General features: G+C 41.2%; 1 protein-coding gene across 1 annotated transcript in view; it reads right to left on the bottom strand.

The window, feature by feature from the left end:
* CMTR1 (cap methyltransferase 1) overlaps positions 1-18,993 on the bottom strand; it is a 53,468-nt gene that overhangs the window by 28,405 nt on the left and 6,070 nt on the right. The window contains 11 exon segments of the mRNA XM_060243468.1: positions 215-394; positions 1,089-1,221; positions 5,518-5,614; positions 6,542-6,660; positions 7,295-7,493; positions 7,684-7,756; positions 7,837-7,931; positions 8,278-8,349; positions 13,290-13,382; positions 13,700-13,858; positions 17,831-17,985. Coding sequence (XP_060099451.1) covers positions 215-394; positions 1,089-1,221; positions 5,518-5,614; positions 6,542-6,660; positions 7,295-7,493; positions 7,684-7,756; positions 7,837-7,931; positions 8,278-8,349; positions 13,290-13,382; positions 13,700-13,858; positions 17,831-17,985 — 1,375 coding nt within the window.

Here is an 18,993-nt window from a genome sequence, read left to right as displayed (position 1 = left end):
CAAAAGCAGAAGGAAGGAATACAAGCTGTAGGTTACTTGACTAGGTCACTTACTACCCCACTGGCCAGTGTTCTCTTGTACAAAGGCCTCTGTGAGAAGACTCTTGTGAGAGGACTGCTTGGGAAAAGCCACTCACAAGAAGGTTGCCTGTAGCCCCACTATCCACCATCACTTGGCGCAGATCCTGGCTTCTTCTTCCCGCTTTTGAACTCACCTTTCATTTGACTGGACCATGTAATCATAGAACTCATGGTCACCCTTGATTACTTCCAGGGGGACAACAAGACTGACATTCTGGTCTGAGTTGCGTAGCTGGTTGAGTTTCATGTTCACTGCAAAAAGATAGTCCCTCACCTCATCAATGCCAGATTTCAGTCCTCTGCATACCACATACCTGAAGGGCAAGAAGGAATCAAGTTATTCACATAAGATGGTAACCCTTTGATTTACCATGGAGTGAGTCTTCTTTGGCTATGACTATAGTGAGGGTGGAAGATGCTGCTTGGATGTTTTTTCTTACGTTGCTATACTTAAAAAATATTTAAAAGCTTGTAAAAACAAGAAACTGCAGGCATTTCTATTATTTAACAAGAACAACAGTTGTGCTATATATTGTTTTGTTGTTTGTCTAAACTATAAGTTTTGTGTTTCTTTGTGAGCTGCTTTGAGTCCCCAGATGGGAGATAAGTGGGATAGAAATAAACAAAAGATGTGACTGCTTTTCTCAGGGTCTGTCACTACACAAAATAACTGTTTCCACTTGATGCTACAACTGCTGACCAGTTTACAATCTGATGAACCAACAAATTTTAAATCCTATGTTGTATTAAAGCCCTTTTGCTAATCATTCATAAAATAAAGTGTTAAGACATTAGAAAACAAAACAAAAAGAAAGTGGTTAGGTAGTCAACAGTCTTGCATCCCTGTCAAATACTTTTTACCCCTGTAGCCCTTAAAATAGTTCTTCCTCATCTTCCAAGAGAGGTTTCTTGCCACAGCCTTTATATAAGACCAGCAAATACAGAAATCATTTTATCATAAGTGTTTAAAGAAATAGCTACTTCAAACTCAATCCATCTCAGTCTCACCTCTCTGAATTGGCAGGACGGCTTGTCACAGGTTTGAAGATTGACACACGCTCAAAGCAGCAGTAGAGCAAGTATATCAGGCCAACACTGAATGGTGTGAATAGGTCAAAAGTTTTGCAGACAAAATGCCCTCCTAAAAATAACCCAAACCAGAAATTAGCAACTCACAAAGAATGAGGTGAGAGGCACAATGTTTATTATTTAACAAATCTATATCCCACCCTTCCTCTAAGGTACACATAGGGCAGACTGGGGTTTACCACCACCTATTCCCACAACTACATGCAACATGGGTTAGGGTTACTACTCCCTTCCCTTCCCCCCACTCTGCTTTTCCCACTTATTGCGCGGATAGTAATAGTATGTCTAATTGGCACCATCTGGATATGATTTTTAACTATTTTAACTTGGGTTTTAAATTATATGTTTTGTTGTTAACTGCCCTGAGCTCTGTGCATTCAGAGAAGAGGGCAGTATATACACCTAAATTATAAAATAAATAAAAGTAGCACACCCAACTAGATAAACTGGACATGGAAAGAGAAAGGGAGTGGGCAAGAAGCCAGAGACATCAACAGACCTGAAGAATACAGTACAGCAAGCAATAAAGAACAGGAGAGGAACAACACAGATAATTTCTTAGGCACACAAATAAAATGCTGGCAAACCAAGCATGGATGGAAAGAAAAAAGGATACATTTCAGAGGAGCAAGACTGGAGAAGGACAGCTTGACTCTAAATAGATTTGCTTAAAGTAATCCCATCAAGTTCGGTAGAACTTGTTACCTGAGTAATATGTTTAATATTACCCCTTGAAAGTTCCAGGCTTCAGAGGAAACATGATGAACAAATGAAGCTGCCTTATAAAGAGACTATCAGTCTATGAAAATCACTATTGCCTACTCTGTATATATTTTTATTTCAAAAAGCAAAGTATAATATAGCGGGGATACAAAAAGAAAGAGGGCTTACATTACAAATTATATATATCAAGAAAATCATACATTGCAGGATATATAGAATGAAAAAAGTGACTATTTTCCCCCAACATCCCCTTCATTATCATTTCTGAGACATTTTCTATACGATACTATGGTCCTTACTTCAAACATTTTGAATTACAAATTCCATAACCAATCTATTGTGCAACTATAGTGTTAATTTCATTGTTACTGCATATTTTGTGTTATATATTTCATTGTTCCTACATACAAGTGATAACTTTTAATATACCAAAGCTTAAAAGAGTCTGTTATATATCTCACATATAAGATAAAAAATAGCAGATATTTTTGTTCAAAATCCACTTCCTCATTCATTTATATTCAAAACTTTCTAATTCTATTTCCAGGAATAATTCATTTATATCCATAATAATTTTTGTTGTTCAGTTGCACAGTCGAGTCCAGCTCTTTGTGACCCCATGGACAACGTCACACCAGGCACTCGTCTTCCACCATCCTCTGAAGTCTGTTCAAATTCATGTTTGTTACATCTGTAACACTGTCCAGCCATCTCACCTTTTGCTGTCCCCTTCTTTTGCCTTCTGTCTTTCCCAGCATCAGGATCTTCTCCAGTGAGTGCTCCCTTCTCATTTGGTGTCCAAAGTATTTGAGCTTCAGCTTCAGCATCTGACCTTCCAGGGAACAGTCTGGGTTAATTTCCCTTAGGACTGACTGATTTGATCTTCTTGCAGTCCAAGGGACTCTCAAGAGTCTTCTCCAGCACCACAGCTCAAAAGCATCTATTCTTCTGCACTCGGCCTTCCTTATGGTCCAGCTCTCACAGCCATGCATTACTACTGGGAATACCATCACTTTGACTATACGGACTTTTGTTGGCAGGCTGATGTCTCTACTTTTTATTATACTGCCCAGGTTCGCCAGAGCTGTCCTCCCAAGGAGCAAACGTCTTTTAATTCCATGGCTACAGTCACCATCTGCAGTAATCTTGGATCTCAGAAATGTGAAGTCTGTCACTACTTCCCTTCTATTTGCCAAGATGTGATAGGGCCAGATGCCATGATCTTACCTTTTTTGATGTTGAGTTTCAAGCCTACTTTTGTGCTCTCCTCTTTCACCCTCAAGAAGAGGTTCTTTAGGTTTTCCTCACTTTCTGTCATTAGAGTGGTATCATCTGCATATCTGAGGTTGATGTTTTTCCCAGCAATCTTAATTCCGGCTTCTGCTTCATCCAGGCCAGCATTCCACATGATGTACTCTACATATAAATTAAATAAGCAAGGTGACAATATACATCCTTGTCGAACTCCTTTTCCTATTCTAAACCAATCTCAGTTGTTCCATATCCCATTCTGACGGTTGCTTCTTGACCCTTATACAGGTTTCTCAGAAGACATGTGAGGTGATCTGGTACTTCCATCTCTTTAAGGACTTGCCACAGTTTGTTGTAATCCACACAATCAAAGGCTTTAACATAGTCAATGAAACAGAAATAAACATTTTTCTGATACTCCTGTGCTTTCTCCATAATCCAGCGAATGTTGGCAATTTGATCTCTAGTTCCTCTACCTCTCTGAAACCCAGTTTGAACTTCTGGTAGTTCCTGATCTACATACTGCTGAAGCCTAGCTTGTAGGATCTTTAACATGACCTTGCTGGCATGTGAAATGAGTGCAATGGTGCGATAGTTTGAACATTCTTTGGCATTACCCTTCTTTGGGATTGGAATATAAACTGACCTTTTCCAATTCTGTGGCCATTGTTGCATTTTCCAAATTTGTTGACATAATGTGTGCATCACTTTAACAGCATCATCTTTTAGGACTTTGAACAGCTCAACTGGGATACCGTCATCTCCGTTTGCTTTGTTGTTAGTAATGCTTTCTAAGATCCATTTGACTTCACACTCCAAAATGTCTGGCTCAAGGTCAGCAATTTCACTGTCATGGTTGTCAAGGACATTGAGATCCTTCTTGAATAATTCTTCTGTGTATTCTTGCCACCTCTTCCTGATCTCTTCTGCTTCTGTTGGGTCCCTACCATTTTTGTCTTTTATCATGGCCATCTTTGCATGAAACGTTCCCTTGATTTTTCCAATTTTCTTGAAGAGATCTCTTGTTCTTCCCATTCTGTTATTTTCCTCTATTGCTTGCATTGTTTCTTCAAGAAGGCCTCCTTATCTTGCCTTGCTGTTCTCTGAAAATCTGCATTCAGTTGAGTGAATTTTTCCTTTTCACCTTTGCCTTTCACTTTCCTTTTTTCCTCAGCTTTTTGTAAAGCCTCATCAGACAGCCACTTTGCTTTCTTGCATTTCTTTTTCTTTGGGATGGTGCTGATTGTTGCCTTCTGTACAATGTCACGAACCTCCATCCATAGTTCTTCAGGCACTCTGTCTATCAACTTTAGTTCCTTAAACCTATTCTTCACCTTCACTGTATATTCATATGGGATGTGATCAAGGTCAAACCTGAATGGCCTAATGGCTTCCCCAGTTTTCTTCAGTTTAAGCCTGAATTTTGCAATAAGTAGCTCATGATCTGAGTGTCAGTGACTGGATAGCTTACAAATTAAGCATGGTAGATCATCTAATGTCAAAGTACTGAAGTCATGTGATAAGGATCACAAGGCAGGCTGATGCAATGCCTGGAAGTCACTGAAGTCACAATGAGTCAGCATATTCACCGATAGGTGGGCTGAACTATAAAAGGAGCTGAATGCCAGAGCTACTGGACTCTTTCTCCTTTCCACTAAGAAACATTGCAAACTGTGCTGTTAGGTTTCTTCCCAACCCTGTCTGTTAGAGCTGGAAAGGGGAATCTCTCTCTCTCTGGCTCTCTCACTCTTCCTCCCTCCCTCTGAAGAAGTATGTGTGCACATAAAAGCTTATACCTGGAATAAAACTTTGTTGGTCTTAAAGCTGCCACAGGAGTCTCCATCTCTCCTTCCCAGACTCTTGCTCCCTTCCACTAACAGAGATGGCAAGCTGTGCTATTAGGTTTCTTTCCCCCCGCCCCCTCCCCATCTGTTAAAACTGGAAGGGGGAATCTCTCTCTCTCTCTCTGGCTCTTTCATTCCCCCTCCCTCTCTCCCTCTGAAATGTGCTTGCACATGAAAGCGTATACCTGAAAAAAAATTGTGTTGGTCTTAAAGGTGCCACAGGACTTTGTCCCTCTCTCTTATGCTCTGGCTTTCCTTCCTTCCCAAAAGAGGAGGGAGGAGGAGCACTCAGGCAATCAAGAGAAGGGAGGCTTGGCTTTCTTTCTCTCCTCTGCAAAGCAGGAAGCAGGAGAGGAGACAGCTGGACAAAAGGGAGCTGCAATGCAGGAAGCAGATGAGAGCCAGTTGCTCGTGAACCAGATAGGAGCCCTGTAGGGGCCGGTTCCATCATGGGCCATATGTTTGATATCCCTACTTTAGAACACCCAGCTATAAAGTAGAAATGAAGACAGAGAAAACGATATAATCACCTGTCCGTATAACAGAAAGTCCTGTAAGGAACTGGCAAAGTGTCAGCTGTTTGCTTAGAATCTCTTGGATGTTTTCCTGCCCCTCAACAGAGAAACCCTGAAATACACATAAAATGAACAATGGCCCTTTGAGCAAATTTGCACAGAGCCACATTCTGAATAACAAATAATTAATTTCACAAACCACTACCACCACCACAGGTTAAAAAAATCTGAAGTTTACAGTTTTGTTAGTTGTAAACACTTAGTGAAGGGTTTTTTTCTAATTAAAAACATAGGGTCTGTACCTAAAATAAACTATGAAAGAATTAACAGTATAGCAATTAGAGATAATAAAAACTGCTGATTGTCAAAGACATTTGTAATTTGCTTACAAAATTATACTCTGTAAAACCGTATGTAAGGTATTGGTTCTTTTATTTCAGTGCTAATAAAATCAATTAATTAACCTCCTGGCAAACAAAAACAACCTCAACCCATGTATTTAGTTATTCAGATATTTATACCCTGCTTTTCTCTTCAATGGGGACTCAAATAGGCTTCAACATCTCGCCACCATTTTATCCTCACAACAACTCTGTGAGGTAGGTTAGGCTAAGAGGAGTGAATGGCTACCATAGCTTAAGGATTCAGATCTGGGTCTCCCAAGTCATAGTCACAGGCGGACACACACATGCTTTAGACTGAATCAGACCATTGGTCCATTACAAGTCAGTATTATCTACTCAGAATGGCAGCAGCTCTCCATGGTCTCATGTCCTGTCTGGTCCGTTTTAATTGGAGATGCCAGGGATTGAAATGGGACTTTCTGCATGCAAAGCAGATGCTCTACCACTGAGCCATGGCCCATTCAGCATTCTTAACTCTATACCATTTCCAGAAGTAAAACTAATGCTGATGCTCTTCTTTCAGTAAGCTCAGCTCACCACCACATTTATTGTGAGTAAAGTATGACAGCACACCATAGCAGGATTGTTAGTCTTAGCAGATCAGCGTGCAAAAGGAAGAAATAGGAGGAACCTACCCCATCAGCCATCAAGAAGTGTACTCCTTTGTGTTCTGTGTTGTCCAGGACAAAATTCTGGAAGGCAGTAATGTTTTCAGGGCGGGTGATGTCCCCATCTCCCTCAATTCCTCCTTCACCTACGGGCATAATATGTCACTGCAATCACTTGCCACAGAAAAATTTTCAAAAATTTCCTACCATTTTTATTTTAGAAGACAGGCCATTTTAATTCAGAGAAAGCATTCTAAGATGCTGGTCTGCATCTTCTACTCTACTAAGCAGTCTGAAAGCTGTCTCCAGCCTAAACAGCCTTCCTCCAACTTACAAGGCTCCTCATTCAATGGAAGAGCCACAAGTCAGTGGAAGGCTCCTTAGGATGGAAGAACTTCTTCCAGTCCAAGGTTAGATGCTCCTTCTGTTTTGTAAACTACATGCCACCTCTCTGACCCCAGAACTGTAAAGTTTTGTTGCTTCTTTATATTTTATATCTTCTTGACAGTTTTCAGATGAATATTACCCATTATGAAGTACAGTAAATGGTCTAAAGTGGCCACAAATCTGGCTCCTGCCTGTCTAGGAATATCAAGAATGGCAGCCAAATCTCATATGAAAGACTATAAGACAACATCTAAATACCTCCAAGCTTGTCCCCAAAAACATTATGGATGTAATAAGACTACTATTCACCACTAGATATCTTTCACCTCACACTGAACATGAAATACATGCTTATGTTTGAACATGCTTCACGCTCATGCTCAATACACATACCATAATAAGGTTCAAATAGTTCACTGGAGGCAGCATAGAAATCTTCCACTTTGAAGTCATTTGGTCCTTTTAAGGTCATCCCAAAACCCTTTGCATGCCACTTCTTCCTCCAGAGGACATACTCTGAGAAGCCACCAGGACCAGCACATACATCAGCAAAGTATAAGAGCTCTGCACCATGTTCCTTAATCAGAGGCCTCTGCGAAAAGAGAAGGAAAGAGATTCAAGCACCCCAACAAAAGCCTCCCATCATCCAAGACAACAGGTATACCCACTAGCTTACATGCCTGCTTACTGGACCAGTGTTTTGAAAATGAAAAGTGAGGATTTTCCCACCCACTTCTCTGCTCAAAGGCACCAGTGATTTTGAAATATAGAGAAACCCTCACCCCACGAGAATCCTTGGGATTTGTAAACATGTAGTCGAAAACATAGTCTATGTTTGCCATCTTCATCGCAGCTCTGTGAATGTAAGATGGACACCTATTAGGAGCCTGGCCTCCGCAGGTCTAAGGGCTGCAAACCAAAGAACCTCCATTGACCTGTTTAGAAAGAAGGCTCCTCGAATCATCTCATAGGGGTTGGATCTTGTACGTGCTCGGCGCATCTCTTCTCCATCCAGCTCATCGAACACGCTCTATAAAAAGGAACAAACCTATTCTATCAAAGAAGACACAACCAGACAGGATGATTTCAAACTCCATATATCTTATTTTGGCCTTAGTGAAGTACATTCAATTACAGCCACTTAGCTATGAGAAATGGAGATGGTCTGATCATTCCATAACCCAAGGTCAAAAATTAAAGTAGCAGTAGAACAAATGCTACTCATGCTACATCAAATTTGAGGGTGCAACCACAAAGGGAGCCAAAATTATTTTTTCAGATTGGGTCAGATTGTTATTTCAAGAAAAGAAAGGCTCATCTTCTAGCAGGATCTATCTCTTTGGTTATGTTTCCACCCTCCAACAGAGGACACTCACCTTGCACTGCAGCATATTATGCAGGAGCTCTTCTCCACAAAATTCTATTTCATCTTCAATCACCAGTTTATTCTACATAATAAAAAGGAGAAAACATGGATCAATAAACTGAACCTGTTGCCCTGCTCACAGCCAAGACATCTTCCAGAGGAGCACACAGGTGAGCACTGCAAATAAAAGAATCCACGATCTAGAATCAACCTCATACATTCTTGCTCAAAAGCACATGGATCATGAGTGGCAAAACAAGGAAGAATTACTGCTATTTCTCTCCATGTCTGGAAAGCAAATCACAGCAAGTAAAAAAGAGAACATCTGCCTCTCAAATCCTTGGATTCCAATAAGGGCAGATGCAAACCCAACAGAGAAAATGGCACCTGTTGAGACTGAAGCTCTGTACTCATTTATTTACTTCATTTATGCCCCACCTGTCTCCCCAATGGGACTCAAAGAAGCTCACATTCTCTTTTCAATTTTCCCCTCACAAAAACCCTGTGAGATAGGCTAGGCTGAGAGTGCGTGACTAGCCTAAGATCACCCATCAAGCTCCGATAGCAGAGTGGGAATTTGAACCTGGGTCTCCCAGATTTCAGTTCAATCCTACACCACACTGGCTCTGTTTGCCAACAATGCTAGCACAACTCAATTTATCCAACAAAGAAGAGGCTGGTTTAAGTATCACCATCAACCACTGCCACCTATGACATAACAAAGAAGGATTTTCTCCAATTTAAGCAGCAGCCTATTATTTAAAGAAAAGAAAAGATACAGCATCATTTGTGAGGTGGCTGTCCTCTGTGTTATGTGCTGAGCCCCGTAACAGACAACAGGGACTAGACAGAATAGAGGACCAGAAATGTATGCAGGGAAATTCTGCTTTAACCATCAACATTCTCAAAGAACAGATTGTGGTCAAGGGTTTTGAATGCAGAGTGGTGTTCTCACACTTGCTAGCAAATGCTGGCATCAGACACTAGCTTGCAGATGCAAGCCCCCACCTGTCAAGCAGAAAGTCACAGCAAAAAGACTTGTTACATTTTTATCTTGCCCTTCCTTCGAAGAGCTCAGGACAATGAACACTCCATCCCATTTTATCTTCAAATCAAATACGTCAATACAGTTAAGATGAGGATAACTGGCCTAAGGTTCACCAATGAGTTTCATGGTGCATATGGATATGAAACTGTCTCTCCCTAGTCCTAGTTCAACAGTCTTACCCACTTCACCACAGTGCTGTGCCATGTGCCCTCTTTAATCTGGGGCTTCATCTCATGCATGCGCTGAGCTTTTAAAAAATGTTAAAAGAACTCCCTTTCTCTAACACACATTTTCCTCCATCCACAGATTATCTATGCTATGAAAGGGGCTCTCTCCCACAAACACAAAAAGAGCACCCAATTTGTTAGCCTCTTTATCACACACACACACACACAAACAATTCTGTGATGACCATTTTGTGCCGCCACTCACACAGGGCCCATTGCAGATTGAAACGAAGCAAGATGGGAGGACAACAGCCAGAAATGAAGACATCCAGCCTGACAGCATTATAGCCATGTTGGCAAGTTGATAAGAGGTATTCATAAGCAGCTTGATAAGCTCAAACAGATGTCAACTGGCACATTGACACACTAAGATAGTGAATGGTTTTAGAACCTTATTTAAAGGATTATAGCACAACCAAGATACCTTTGGCAAAATTCCTCTCAATCCTTGGTACATTCCAACCTAGGAAAGATCCCAGTGGCATGGTAAGTGCCTAACATTCCAACCTAAGAAAGATCTCTCTCATACAACTGACATAATGAATATCACCTCTGCAACACCTCATTCTTGCTCCAAGTCTTCTCTTCTTTTCCTTATATGGGAATTTTCTGACATTATGGGGAGGCTTTTAGACACACTTCCACCCAACCAGAAGGCTTTCCACTTAACTCATCAGCATTTCCTTCCCATTCCCAAGCCTAAAAAAGATCAAATGCTTTGCTTCAATATTATTTCTCTTCCCATTATCTGGAGCCACAACAATCACCCCATGTGTGCTTTAATAACACACTCCACTATGTACACCATCAGCTTCCTTGCTGTGCTCAGTCCTACACTGTGTGACACACACTTAGGTCCCCCACTCTGACCCCAACATCCTTCTTGGAATTGAAGTATCATTATTTGTGGCGTTATGCAAGTATCATCATTTGTATTATTGGATGCCTAGAGGCTTAGAAACCATCCTAGGTGACTTTCATGTATAAACTCATACCAGCACAGATAATATAACCTTGTTTTCTTAGCTTCCTCACCTCACTAACCTCTAACTCGTACATTCACCCACTGCACAACTGTGTACAGTTGATGGGAACATTTGCATTTACTGAGGAAATTTTAGTATGCAATGCCAATTATGTGCCTGATATTATTCTAACTGCAAGTGAGTATCCTGCTCAATAAAAATTCTTAGATGTTTCTGTCAGTGGTTCATGTGCAGAGTGCAAAACAGAGAACTGCCACCAGGTCAACACGAGGAAAGAAATTGAGCCTCACACCAGCACCTAGTATAAATTAGTGTATTTACAACTATATACAAACAACTTGGTGCAGTGAATAACATATACTATACTGAGTGACAAAGTGCTACGCCAGGAACTCACTCTCACCAGAGAGAAATACTGTCTGGCACTGTAGTCCATATATACAATGGTCAGCCAATCACGGCAGTCCACACAAATGCTGACTCCAGCAGGTGCTCTTCCCAGATACAGTCCGGCTTCAACCGGCCTTCTTCCAAGGTTGCTCTGACCTGAACTGTCAGATGCTGTCACTGTAGATCCAACTGCTGCTCCATGCTGCACCCATGCTGTGGACGGAGGACTCATACACTAACAGTTTCAGATCTCAGAACTCTCTTCTAACTAGGATTTGTGTTCGTGTCACCTCAACTGCACTCACTTCATTTTTGCTTACTGAAATAGCTATGTACTGCAGAGGGACTGTTGTAGCACCAGATATGGGAGAAAAGATAATGAACACAATGGCTACTTAATGCCTGGACTTACTGAACCATTCAGCCAAAAAGAACAATACTGCTTTTTTTTAAAAAAGAAGCGTATGTTGACATTGCTTCTAAGAGTGAGCCTTGCACGGAGGTTCTATTTTGGAGAACATTTCAGCCACAAACCAATTCTTTACATCAAAAATATTTACCCAATAAAATAAGATCTAGTAAAATCCTGTTCTGGTCAATAATCCTTTTCAGTAAAAACAAGCAACAGGGGGCAGGCTGATAAGAGGAGGATGGGTCTATTTTCAGCAGACTATCCAAGAACAGCTGCAGATCCTCATACCTCAAGCAGAAGCAAGAACTGGCAAATTTGCAACTAGACCAGAAGAGGGAAGGTAAGCGCTGTATAAACAATTCTAAGTGTTACAACAGAACATCAGCAGTTGCCAGCAGATAATTAAGAAAAAACTGCCAGCATCTAAGAAATATTTTTGCTCTCTGTTGCTGTTTACAATTCTGGCTACACTGCTGCTTTTCAAACTTAAACAGTTGTAATATATTATGCCAAAAAACGACATAATGTTATACAAAATGAGAGCATCATTGCAGGATCTGAGGCTTTGGTCAGTCTGGCAAAATATTCAAGCTTTTGTTACATGGATGAAGTTCAGCTGTGCTGTAATCTAACACAGATTTGGTCAAGGAAAGAAGAGTCCAACAAAATACTGAAAACGAAACATTCTTCTGAACTCAGCCCTATACCACTCAAATGAAAATTCTTTTAACTCTATTAAAAGATAGAAAAACAAAGACCTATTACTCTTACAGGTGTTTTTAAATAAGATGGCTATGCATTTCCAGATTACTGCAAATCATTGTTGAGAGCTTTTAAATTTGAATCCCCATGCCCATAAAACTCACAACGAGAGTGTAGGTCAGTCATACAAGTTCAGTCTAAGATACCTCACAAGAGCTTGTGGAGATAAAATAGGGAGTGAATTACGTACATCACACTTTGGAGGAAGAGCAAGGTAAGACATAATAAACAAACAAATTACAAAAGGGAATTCATTCTGGTCCCTGAAGTTAGGCACTTAACATGTCAGGAGTTAATCATGGGGAATATCTGCTGCCCAATCTGAAACACCTCCATTGGCTGCCAGTTTATTTCAATTGAAGGTGCTGGCTACGATCTTTAAAGCCCTCAATAACTTCAGACCCACATATGGGCAGAATTGTAACCCTTGGTTGTCTCTCCCACCACTTAGAGTAGCTTGCCTGTCATCAACCAAAGACTGGACCTTTTCCATTGTGGCTCCTGCTCTGTGGTGCTGCAAGGCTTGTCTATTTGTAAGGGCTTTTGAGGGGGTTTAAATCGCAGACATCTTTTAAGAAGGGGAGGGGGAAGGGATTTGGAGTCTGCTATTTTAATCTTTGGTTTTAGCTGGGAATGTTTTAACTATTATTGTAAGCTGCCTTGAACCAAGAGAAAAGTCAGGATACAAATGCTTTAATAAATAAATACAATTGGTTTTTTAAAAAATCATGGTGATTTTCCCATTTATGCATTAACATGTTATTTAGGACATGAGTATTATTTTAATCATGTTACTCAATCATGTTGACCTTATTTTGTAGTTCTACCTAAGGAAATGCACTCAGAGCACACAAGGATCTTCCGCAGCATGAGCATAGCTGTGGGGCATAACTTTCCCAAAACAGTTGCCTAGCCCCTTTCTCAAACTGTGACCCCATGGGTCATCAGACCTTCAGGGGACATCATGAGTGTTGAAACTGGGAATTTCAGCAAGAGGCAGGGGAATCAATGAAAGTTGCCCTCCCTCTCTTCTGCAAGCAAAAGGGCCAACTGCAAGTAGAAAGGGAGCAAAGGATCCAAACCAAAGTTTTTCTGCAGAAATCCACACATAGCACCTCAGGACTCTATCCCCACTCTCTGGATTTTATGTGGTATATTGTCTTTACATTTCTTTCCCTTGTTTCATAATCTAAATACCTTTCCTATTGTCATCCAGTCCTTCATTTCCTCAGCATCTGGAATTTCAGTAGTGCATTCTGGGAACCAGTCCACTTGCTCATAAGCACTAGCCTGCAAACACATGAAAGGAAGATTTGAACTGAGGGCCACTCATTCCAACAAGATGAACTCCCTAATGTATGGAAACCTGACAGGACAGTCTGTACCTCAGAGATTCAAAATAATTACTTCAAAGAATTTTTTTAAAAAAATCATAGAGCACAAAATATTTTACTTCCAAGATTTTTCTATTTTAGCCAGCACCCTGGGAATCTAAAGCTAGATGCTAAAAGGATTTCCCAACCATTAACTCTGAAACTGATGGTTTGTCACCAACCTCACATGAGCAAATAGCAGGAGAGGGCTTTACCAGATCCCACTACTCCTACCTCTGGCTCATCCTTCCAGCTGATGTTCAACTTTCCATCAAAGCCTTTTAGAGTCAGCCCCAAGCCTCTTCTTCCTTTCTGTTGGGAGGCCTCAACAATCTCTTGGCTCCCTTGACCGTATTTTCCAAGACCAACACCTTCTCGAAATCCCATCTTGGCCTGTAATGAAATGCACAAGAAGCATTTTGATAATATCTGGCAGCAAATTTACACACTTCTGTCTATACTTAGGTTGAGAGGCAATTATGTAGCTTTGGACTATAAAGATTTAAAAGTACTGAGTGTACTTAATACATCTCACAGGAGACTTTCTTTACTCCCTGTAAAGCACATTCCACTTATCACAAAACTAGATTTACAGAAACCAGATCCACTGTGTGTAAAGGTAACACATGCAAACTAGCAAACTGCAGTGAGCCAAGGAGACATTTGTCACTACAGTCACCAGATGTTTTGAAGTGCTTTGGACTGCTGACCAAAAGCTTATATCAAAACAGAGTATGTTCAAGCACTCTCTTTTTCACCTCTTTCTCTCCTCTCTCACAAAGGAAACCCAGAGCAGTCTAGGTGCACTGGCAAGGCAGTAAATGGAGGGAATTTTGTCTGCCAGTACCCTTCAATAAGAGCCTCTTTAAACTATATTCCATGGATTCTTGGAAGCTTAAAAGGGATATTGAGTAACAAATCAATAATGGCAGACAAACTATCTTGCAAGACAGCTTGTCAATGACTGTCAGACATTTTGTGCAGTTACAGAAGGGTTGGGGATGTCTATAGTATATTATCAATTCACGCATGACAATGGTGGTCAATGTCTCATGCAAATTGTGTGTTATGCCAGTAATTCCCTGGTCACAGGGGTCCCTCAGCAAACAAGGTGACATTAAAAGGGGTATGTGAAAGTAGACATTTAGAAACCACCAAGTTATACCCCAACTCTTTATCATAAGATCTAAAATGTTATATTTTGCACAAAACAAAAGTCATTTAACAGGGATATTGTTATCACAGAAATGGTAAAGTGAGAGGGAAAAGTAGTAAAGATTTGCCTTTGAGGAGATGAACAAACCTCTATTCCTCAGCTGCAACTCAAAAGAATTAAAGATAGCTGAAGTCCAAAGGGAAGGCCCAGCTTGCATCACCTCTGTTTGCATATTTCACTGAGAAAGAGCTGGGCCTCTTTTTATTCCCATTCTCTGCAATGGACTCCCTACAGACGCATGCCAGAGTCCTCCCTTGCAAGATGTTCAGGAAGTAATATTTTAATAAGACCACAGTTTACCAGCGATAGTATAGCACCAATATACTAAAGTCATTGTTTTTAGAATTTTAATAGATTTTAATCAATTGTAGTTTAAAATGTTATATATTGTACAATGTATGTATTAAGTTCTTGTTGTTAGCCGCCCTGAGCCGTTTCGGCGGGGAGGGTGGGATACAAATAAAATGTGATGATGATGTGATGAAGTTTGACATATGAACTGACATTTTCTCATGTTTGTAGCCAGCAGTTTACAGTTGTTCCTTTATTGTGCCCTCGGTTCTAATGCTCTTACTTATTTGTTGCCTGTCACTTAAGGCAACACAGCAAAAATGACTGATTTTTTTAGAATATACGTATTTTTCGGTCCATTAGACGCTCCGGACCATTAGACGCAGTGCCTGGCTGGGAGACAAGCGGCAAGATCGCTCCCTCCGCCCCCACCGCAAACCCAGCACTTCACAGGGAGCGATCTCGCCACTTGTCTCCCAGCCAGGCACGCAGGCGCGGGGGTAGTACGCCGCCCCCTCCACAGCCCGTGCTCACGAAGCGCTGGGTTTGTGGAGGGGGCGGGTGCTTCCTCCGTGCCTGCCTGCCTGGCTTCAGCTCTGATGCTTAAAGCAAGCGCTGGGATCGGAGAGCGGAGGGAGCGATCCTGGCGCTTGCTGTAAGTGTCAGAGCTGGAGCCAGGCAGGCAGGCACGAGGGAAGCGCCGGGATCAGAGGCGGAGGCAGCGGATCGCCCCCCCCCCAGGAGGAAGGTACGTACCTTCGCTCCATAAGACGCACACACTCCCCCCCCCACTTTTTTTGGGGGGGGGAAGTGCGTCTTATGGTGCGAAAAATACGCTAAGTATATGAACTGTTTTCCTTGGCAGCGTTCATGTTTAAACCTAACACAGGACAGGGAAAACAAATAAGAATAGAGGAATAACAGATAGTTAACCTGGACTGTGCTTTGTGTTTCAAAGAAACAAAAAGCTACTTTGAAATACCTCAGAGGGTTTGGTGTCCTGGCTGACTTATAGAATCAATTAATCAATATAATAGGAAGAACACAACTAACTCGATACTGTAATACAACTGTTGGTGGCTGATACTCTGAGTCCTCAGCTAATCGACACACAAGCATGCAAACACTAAGAGAGTTGGACTGGTCTGTCTCCTAGCAACTGTCCAGGCCTCTTTAGGAAACCCTACCCCAAGCACTCAGAACCGTGCTTTAAGTGCAACTTGTGTAAGGCAAACCTTGCAATGGGAAAATAGTTACTAAATAAAAAGGATTAAAGTTGTTTAAGGACAGATACAAGTTAGGTAGGCACCTGTGACTTAGTGGCACACAAAAAGAAATAGTGCCAAGACCAGAGTTATTCTCATTTAGGTTTACGCTCTTCATTCAGAATAACTACACCACAGACAATGGGAGTCTTTACACAAACATGGTACTTGTGTGGGCCAAGAGGATGGGTTTCCCCCTTTGTTTTTCTAATGGGGATCTTGCATCTTTAACATCTCTGTGATATGCTGAAATTCAATGAGTGATGATTTTCTCATTACTGTATCTCCAAGCTGAACATTTTATTTTTTTTGTCTGCTACACAGGTGTTAACAGCTGCCGGAATGAAAAAGATAGTAGCCCTAGGTAAAAACACAGCAGGGTCGTGGTGGGGGGCAGAAGCAATGTATCCATGTTCTCAAGGGGCACCACTATCTCTGCACCTTTCCTGTTTACCTGTGAGCAACTGCTATAGCCTGCATATAACACAGCTGAAAAATAAGCCTGCTAAATCACAGGAAGATTAGTACATGTTATTAGAAATGCAAGATTACTTTTTGTAATATTTGGAAGGTCAACTCAGAGCTTCTGACAAAAACAAAGCCTGTATCACGCTTCACTGAAATTTTTCACACTCGCCTATAACAAAATATTCCGTATTTCAAAAAGGTCATTTCATTCATATATTTATTTATTAAACAGGAATTCACATGGTGCAAAATAGCAATATGACTTCAGTGCCCTAAACTAGGAGTTCCATTTATATTTAAATCTATTTCAAAGAGCCAGGGAACAAGGAATTCATTTGAAATTCCAATAGCCTAAAGGCATTCAGAGTATAAGGAGTAAGAAAGATACAGAATGAGAACATAAACAGTTGCATAGGATTCTTCCATTTGCTTCAAAGGAAAGCATATATCTACCTGGGTTACAGAACTATAAATCAGATTTGTTTAGCCCAAGATCATACTCCTACTTATAAAGCCAACATTAAAGCTGGAAAGGAGGGAGGAAATCCTCTCTCTAAAATAATTAGCATACTGAAAGATCCAATTTCTGTGACTGTTACAAGAAAAAGTAACAACCAAGGCTGAAATCCAGAAGCAATGAAACTGTGGATGCCTATGGAAGTGATACTGGCACCTAGCTTTCCCATCCCTATTTGGCTCTACTTCCTCCATATCTGCTGCTTACAAATGTATTAAGGTGATAGTGAAGAAGCAACATGTGATAAGGGAGGGACTAGTGCACACAAGGCGTACTTGGAGATATGAACAGCTGCTATTTTCATCTTCTGGCCACTGCATGTCTATCCAAAATAACCACTCTATTTCATTCAAATTTTAAAGCTTTCTTTCCATAGTTGCCAGAGACACAATCCAGTTCTTAAAAATAAAGCTAGAATTCCACTACTGAAGCCATATTCTCTAGTTTGCAGCATGGTCGTGACCGTGCAGACTGTCAGATCCCCCAATTAAAAAAAAAAAAATCACACAGAAGAAATCTCGGGGATCTTAGCAGATACAGTCAAGGGAATCAGACACAGTGGACAGCACTGAAAACTGGGTTGGGCTTCAGCAGAAACTGTGACCTACCATGAGCCTCTGGGATACGCTGCTGTACATTGAGAAGCGGGAGCTTGTGCCCTCCACAAGAGAGTCTGCTCCAAACGTATTCCCAAAGGTGCCAATGTCAGGTCGCCTCTCATTGCTCTCGCTGTCAGATTCGCTGCTGCTTGTGGTGGAAGACTCTGATAATGAACAGAGAGAAAAAAACAGTATTTCTCAATCAATGTGAAACAGTAACAGCCTCACAGACTTACAGCTCAGGGCATGGCTGGAAATTTATTTCAACATTCCACAAGATGCTATGGGAAGCAGAGAAGCATCCAAATAAATAAAGCCATTGAGTGACCAGGAGAAAATGTCTGCCAGACATAAGAAGAAGAAGAATTGCAGATTTATACCCCACCCTTCTCTCTGAATCAGAGACTCAGAGCGGCTTACAATCCTCCTTTATCTTCTCCCTCCACAACAGACACCCTGTGAAGTGGGTAGGGCTGAGAGGGCTCTCACAGCAGCTGCCCTTTCAAGGACAACCTCTGAGATAGCTTTGGCTAACCCAAGGCCATTCCAGCAGGTGCAAGTGGAGGAGTGGGGAATCAAATCCAGTTCTCCCAGATAAGAGTCCACGCACTTAACCACAACACCAAACTGGCTCTCCATTACAAACTAGCCATAACCAACAGCATCCATTATAAAAAGCTATTGTGGTTTACCAGGGAAACAATCTCTGATGAAGCTAGTTCAATATGAAAAGCTCACCAACTAAAAATCTTCAAGTCCAGATTTGACCAGTTATTCCTAACTTGTTTGGGAAGTTTAGCTCTCCTCAGACTCTCCCTCTTCACCCTGCCATGAGCAAACTGCCCCTCTTGTTCCCAGGGTCTACGATTTTCTCCATGCCTCACCTAACTTTCTTTATGGCAGTTGCACTGTTTTCCAACAAACTCTCAGAAGTTGGGATGTACATTAATATTCTGTGACATCTCAACAGTTCAGCTAATGGCTAAGCAACAAGCAACCAGTTTTTACTCATTTAAAGCTCTGACAACCCATATGAGAGATTTGGCTGTAATAAGTAATCACTACTGATTCCAATCTTAAATGAAATAGTTCGCTCTGCAGCCTATTTAATCAAAACCCATGAATTAAGAATGGGAATAGAAGCATGTTGAGCAAAGTCCATGCTTCCTTCC

Source organism: Heteronotia binoei, chromosome 1 (genome assembly GCF_032191835.1).
Source record: "Heteronotia binoei isolate CCM8104 ecotype False Entrance Well chromosome 1, APGP_CSIRO_Hbin_v1, whole genome shotgun sequence".
Lineage (NCBI taxonomy): Eukaryota > Metazoa > Chordata > Lepidosauria > Squamata > Gekkonidae > Heteronotia > Heteronotia binoei.
This window is presented reverse-complemented; position numbering and strand designations above follow the sequence as displayed.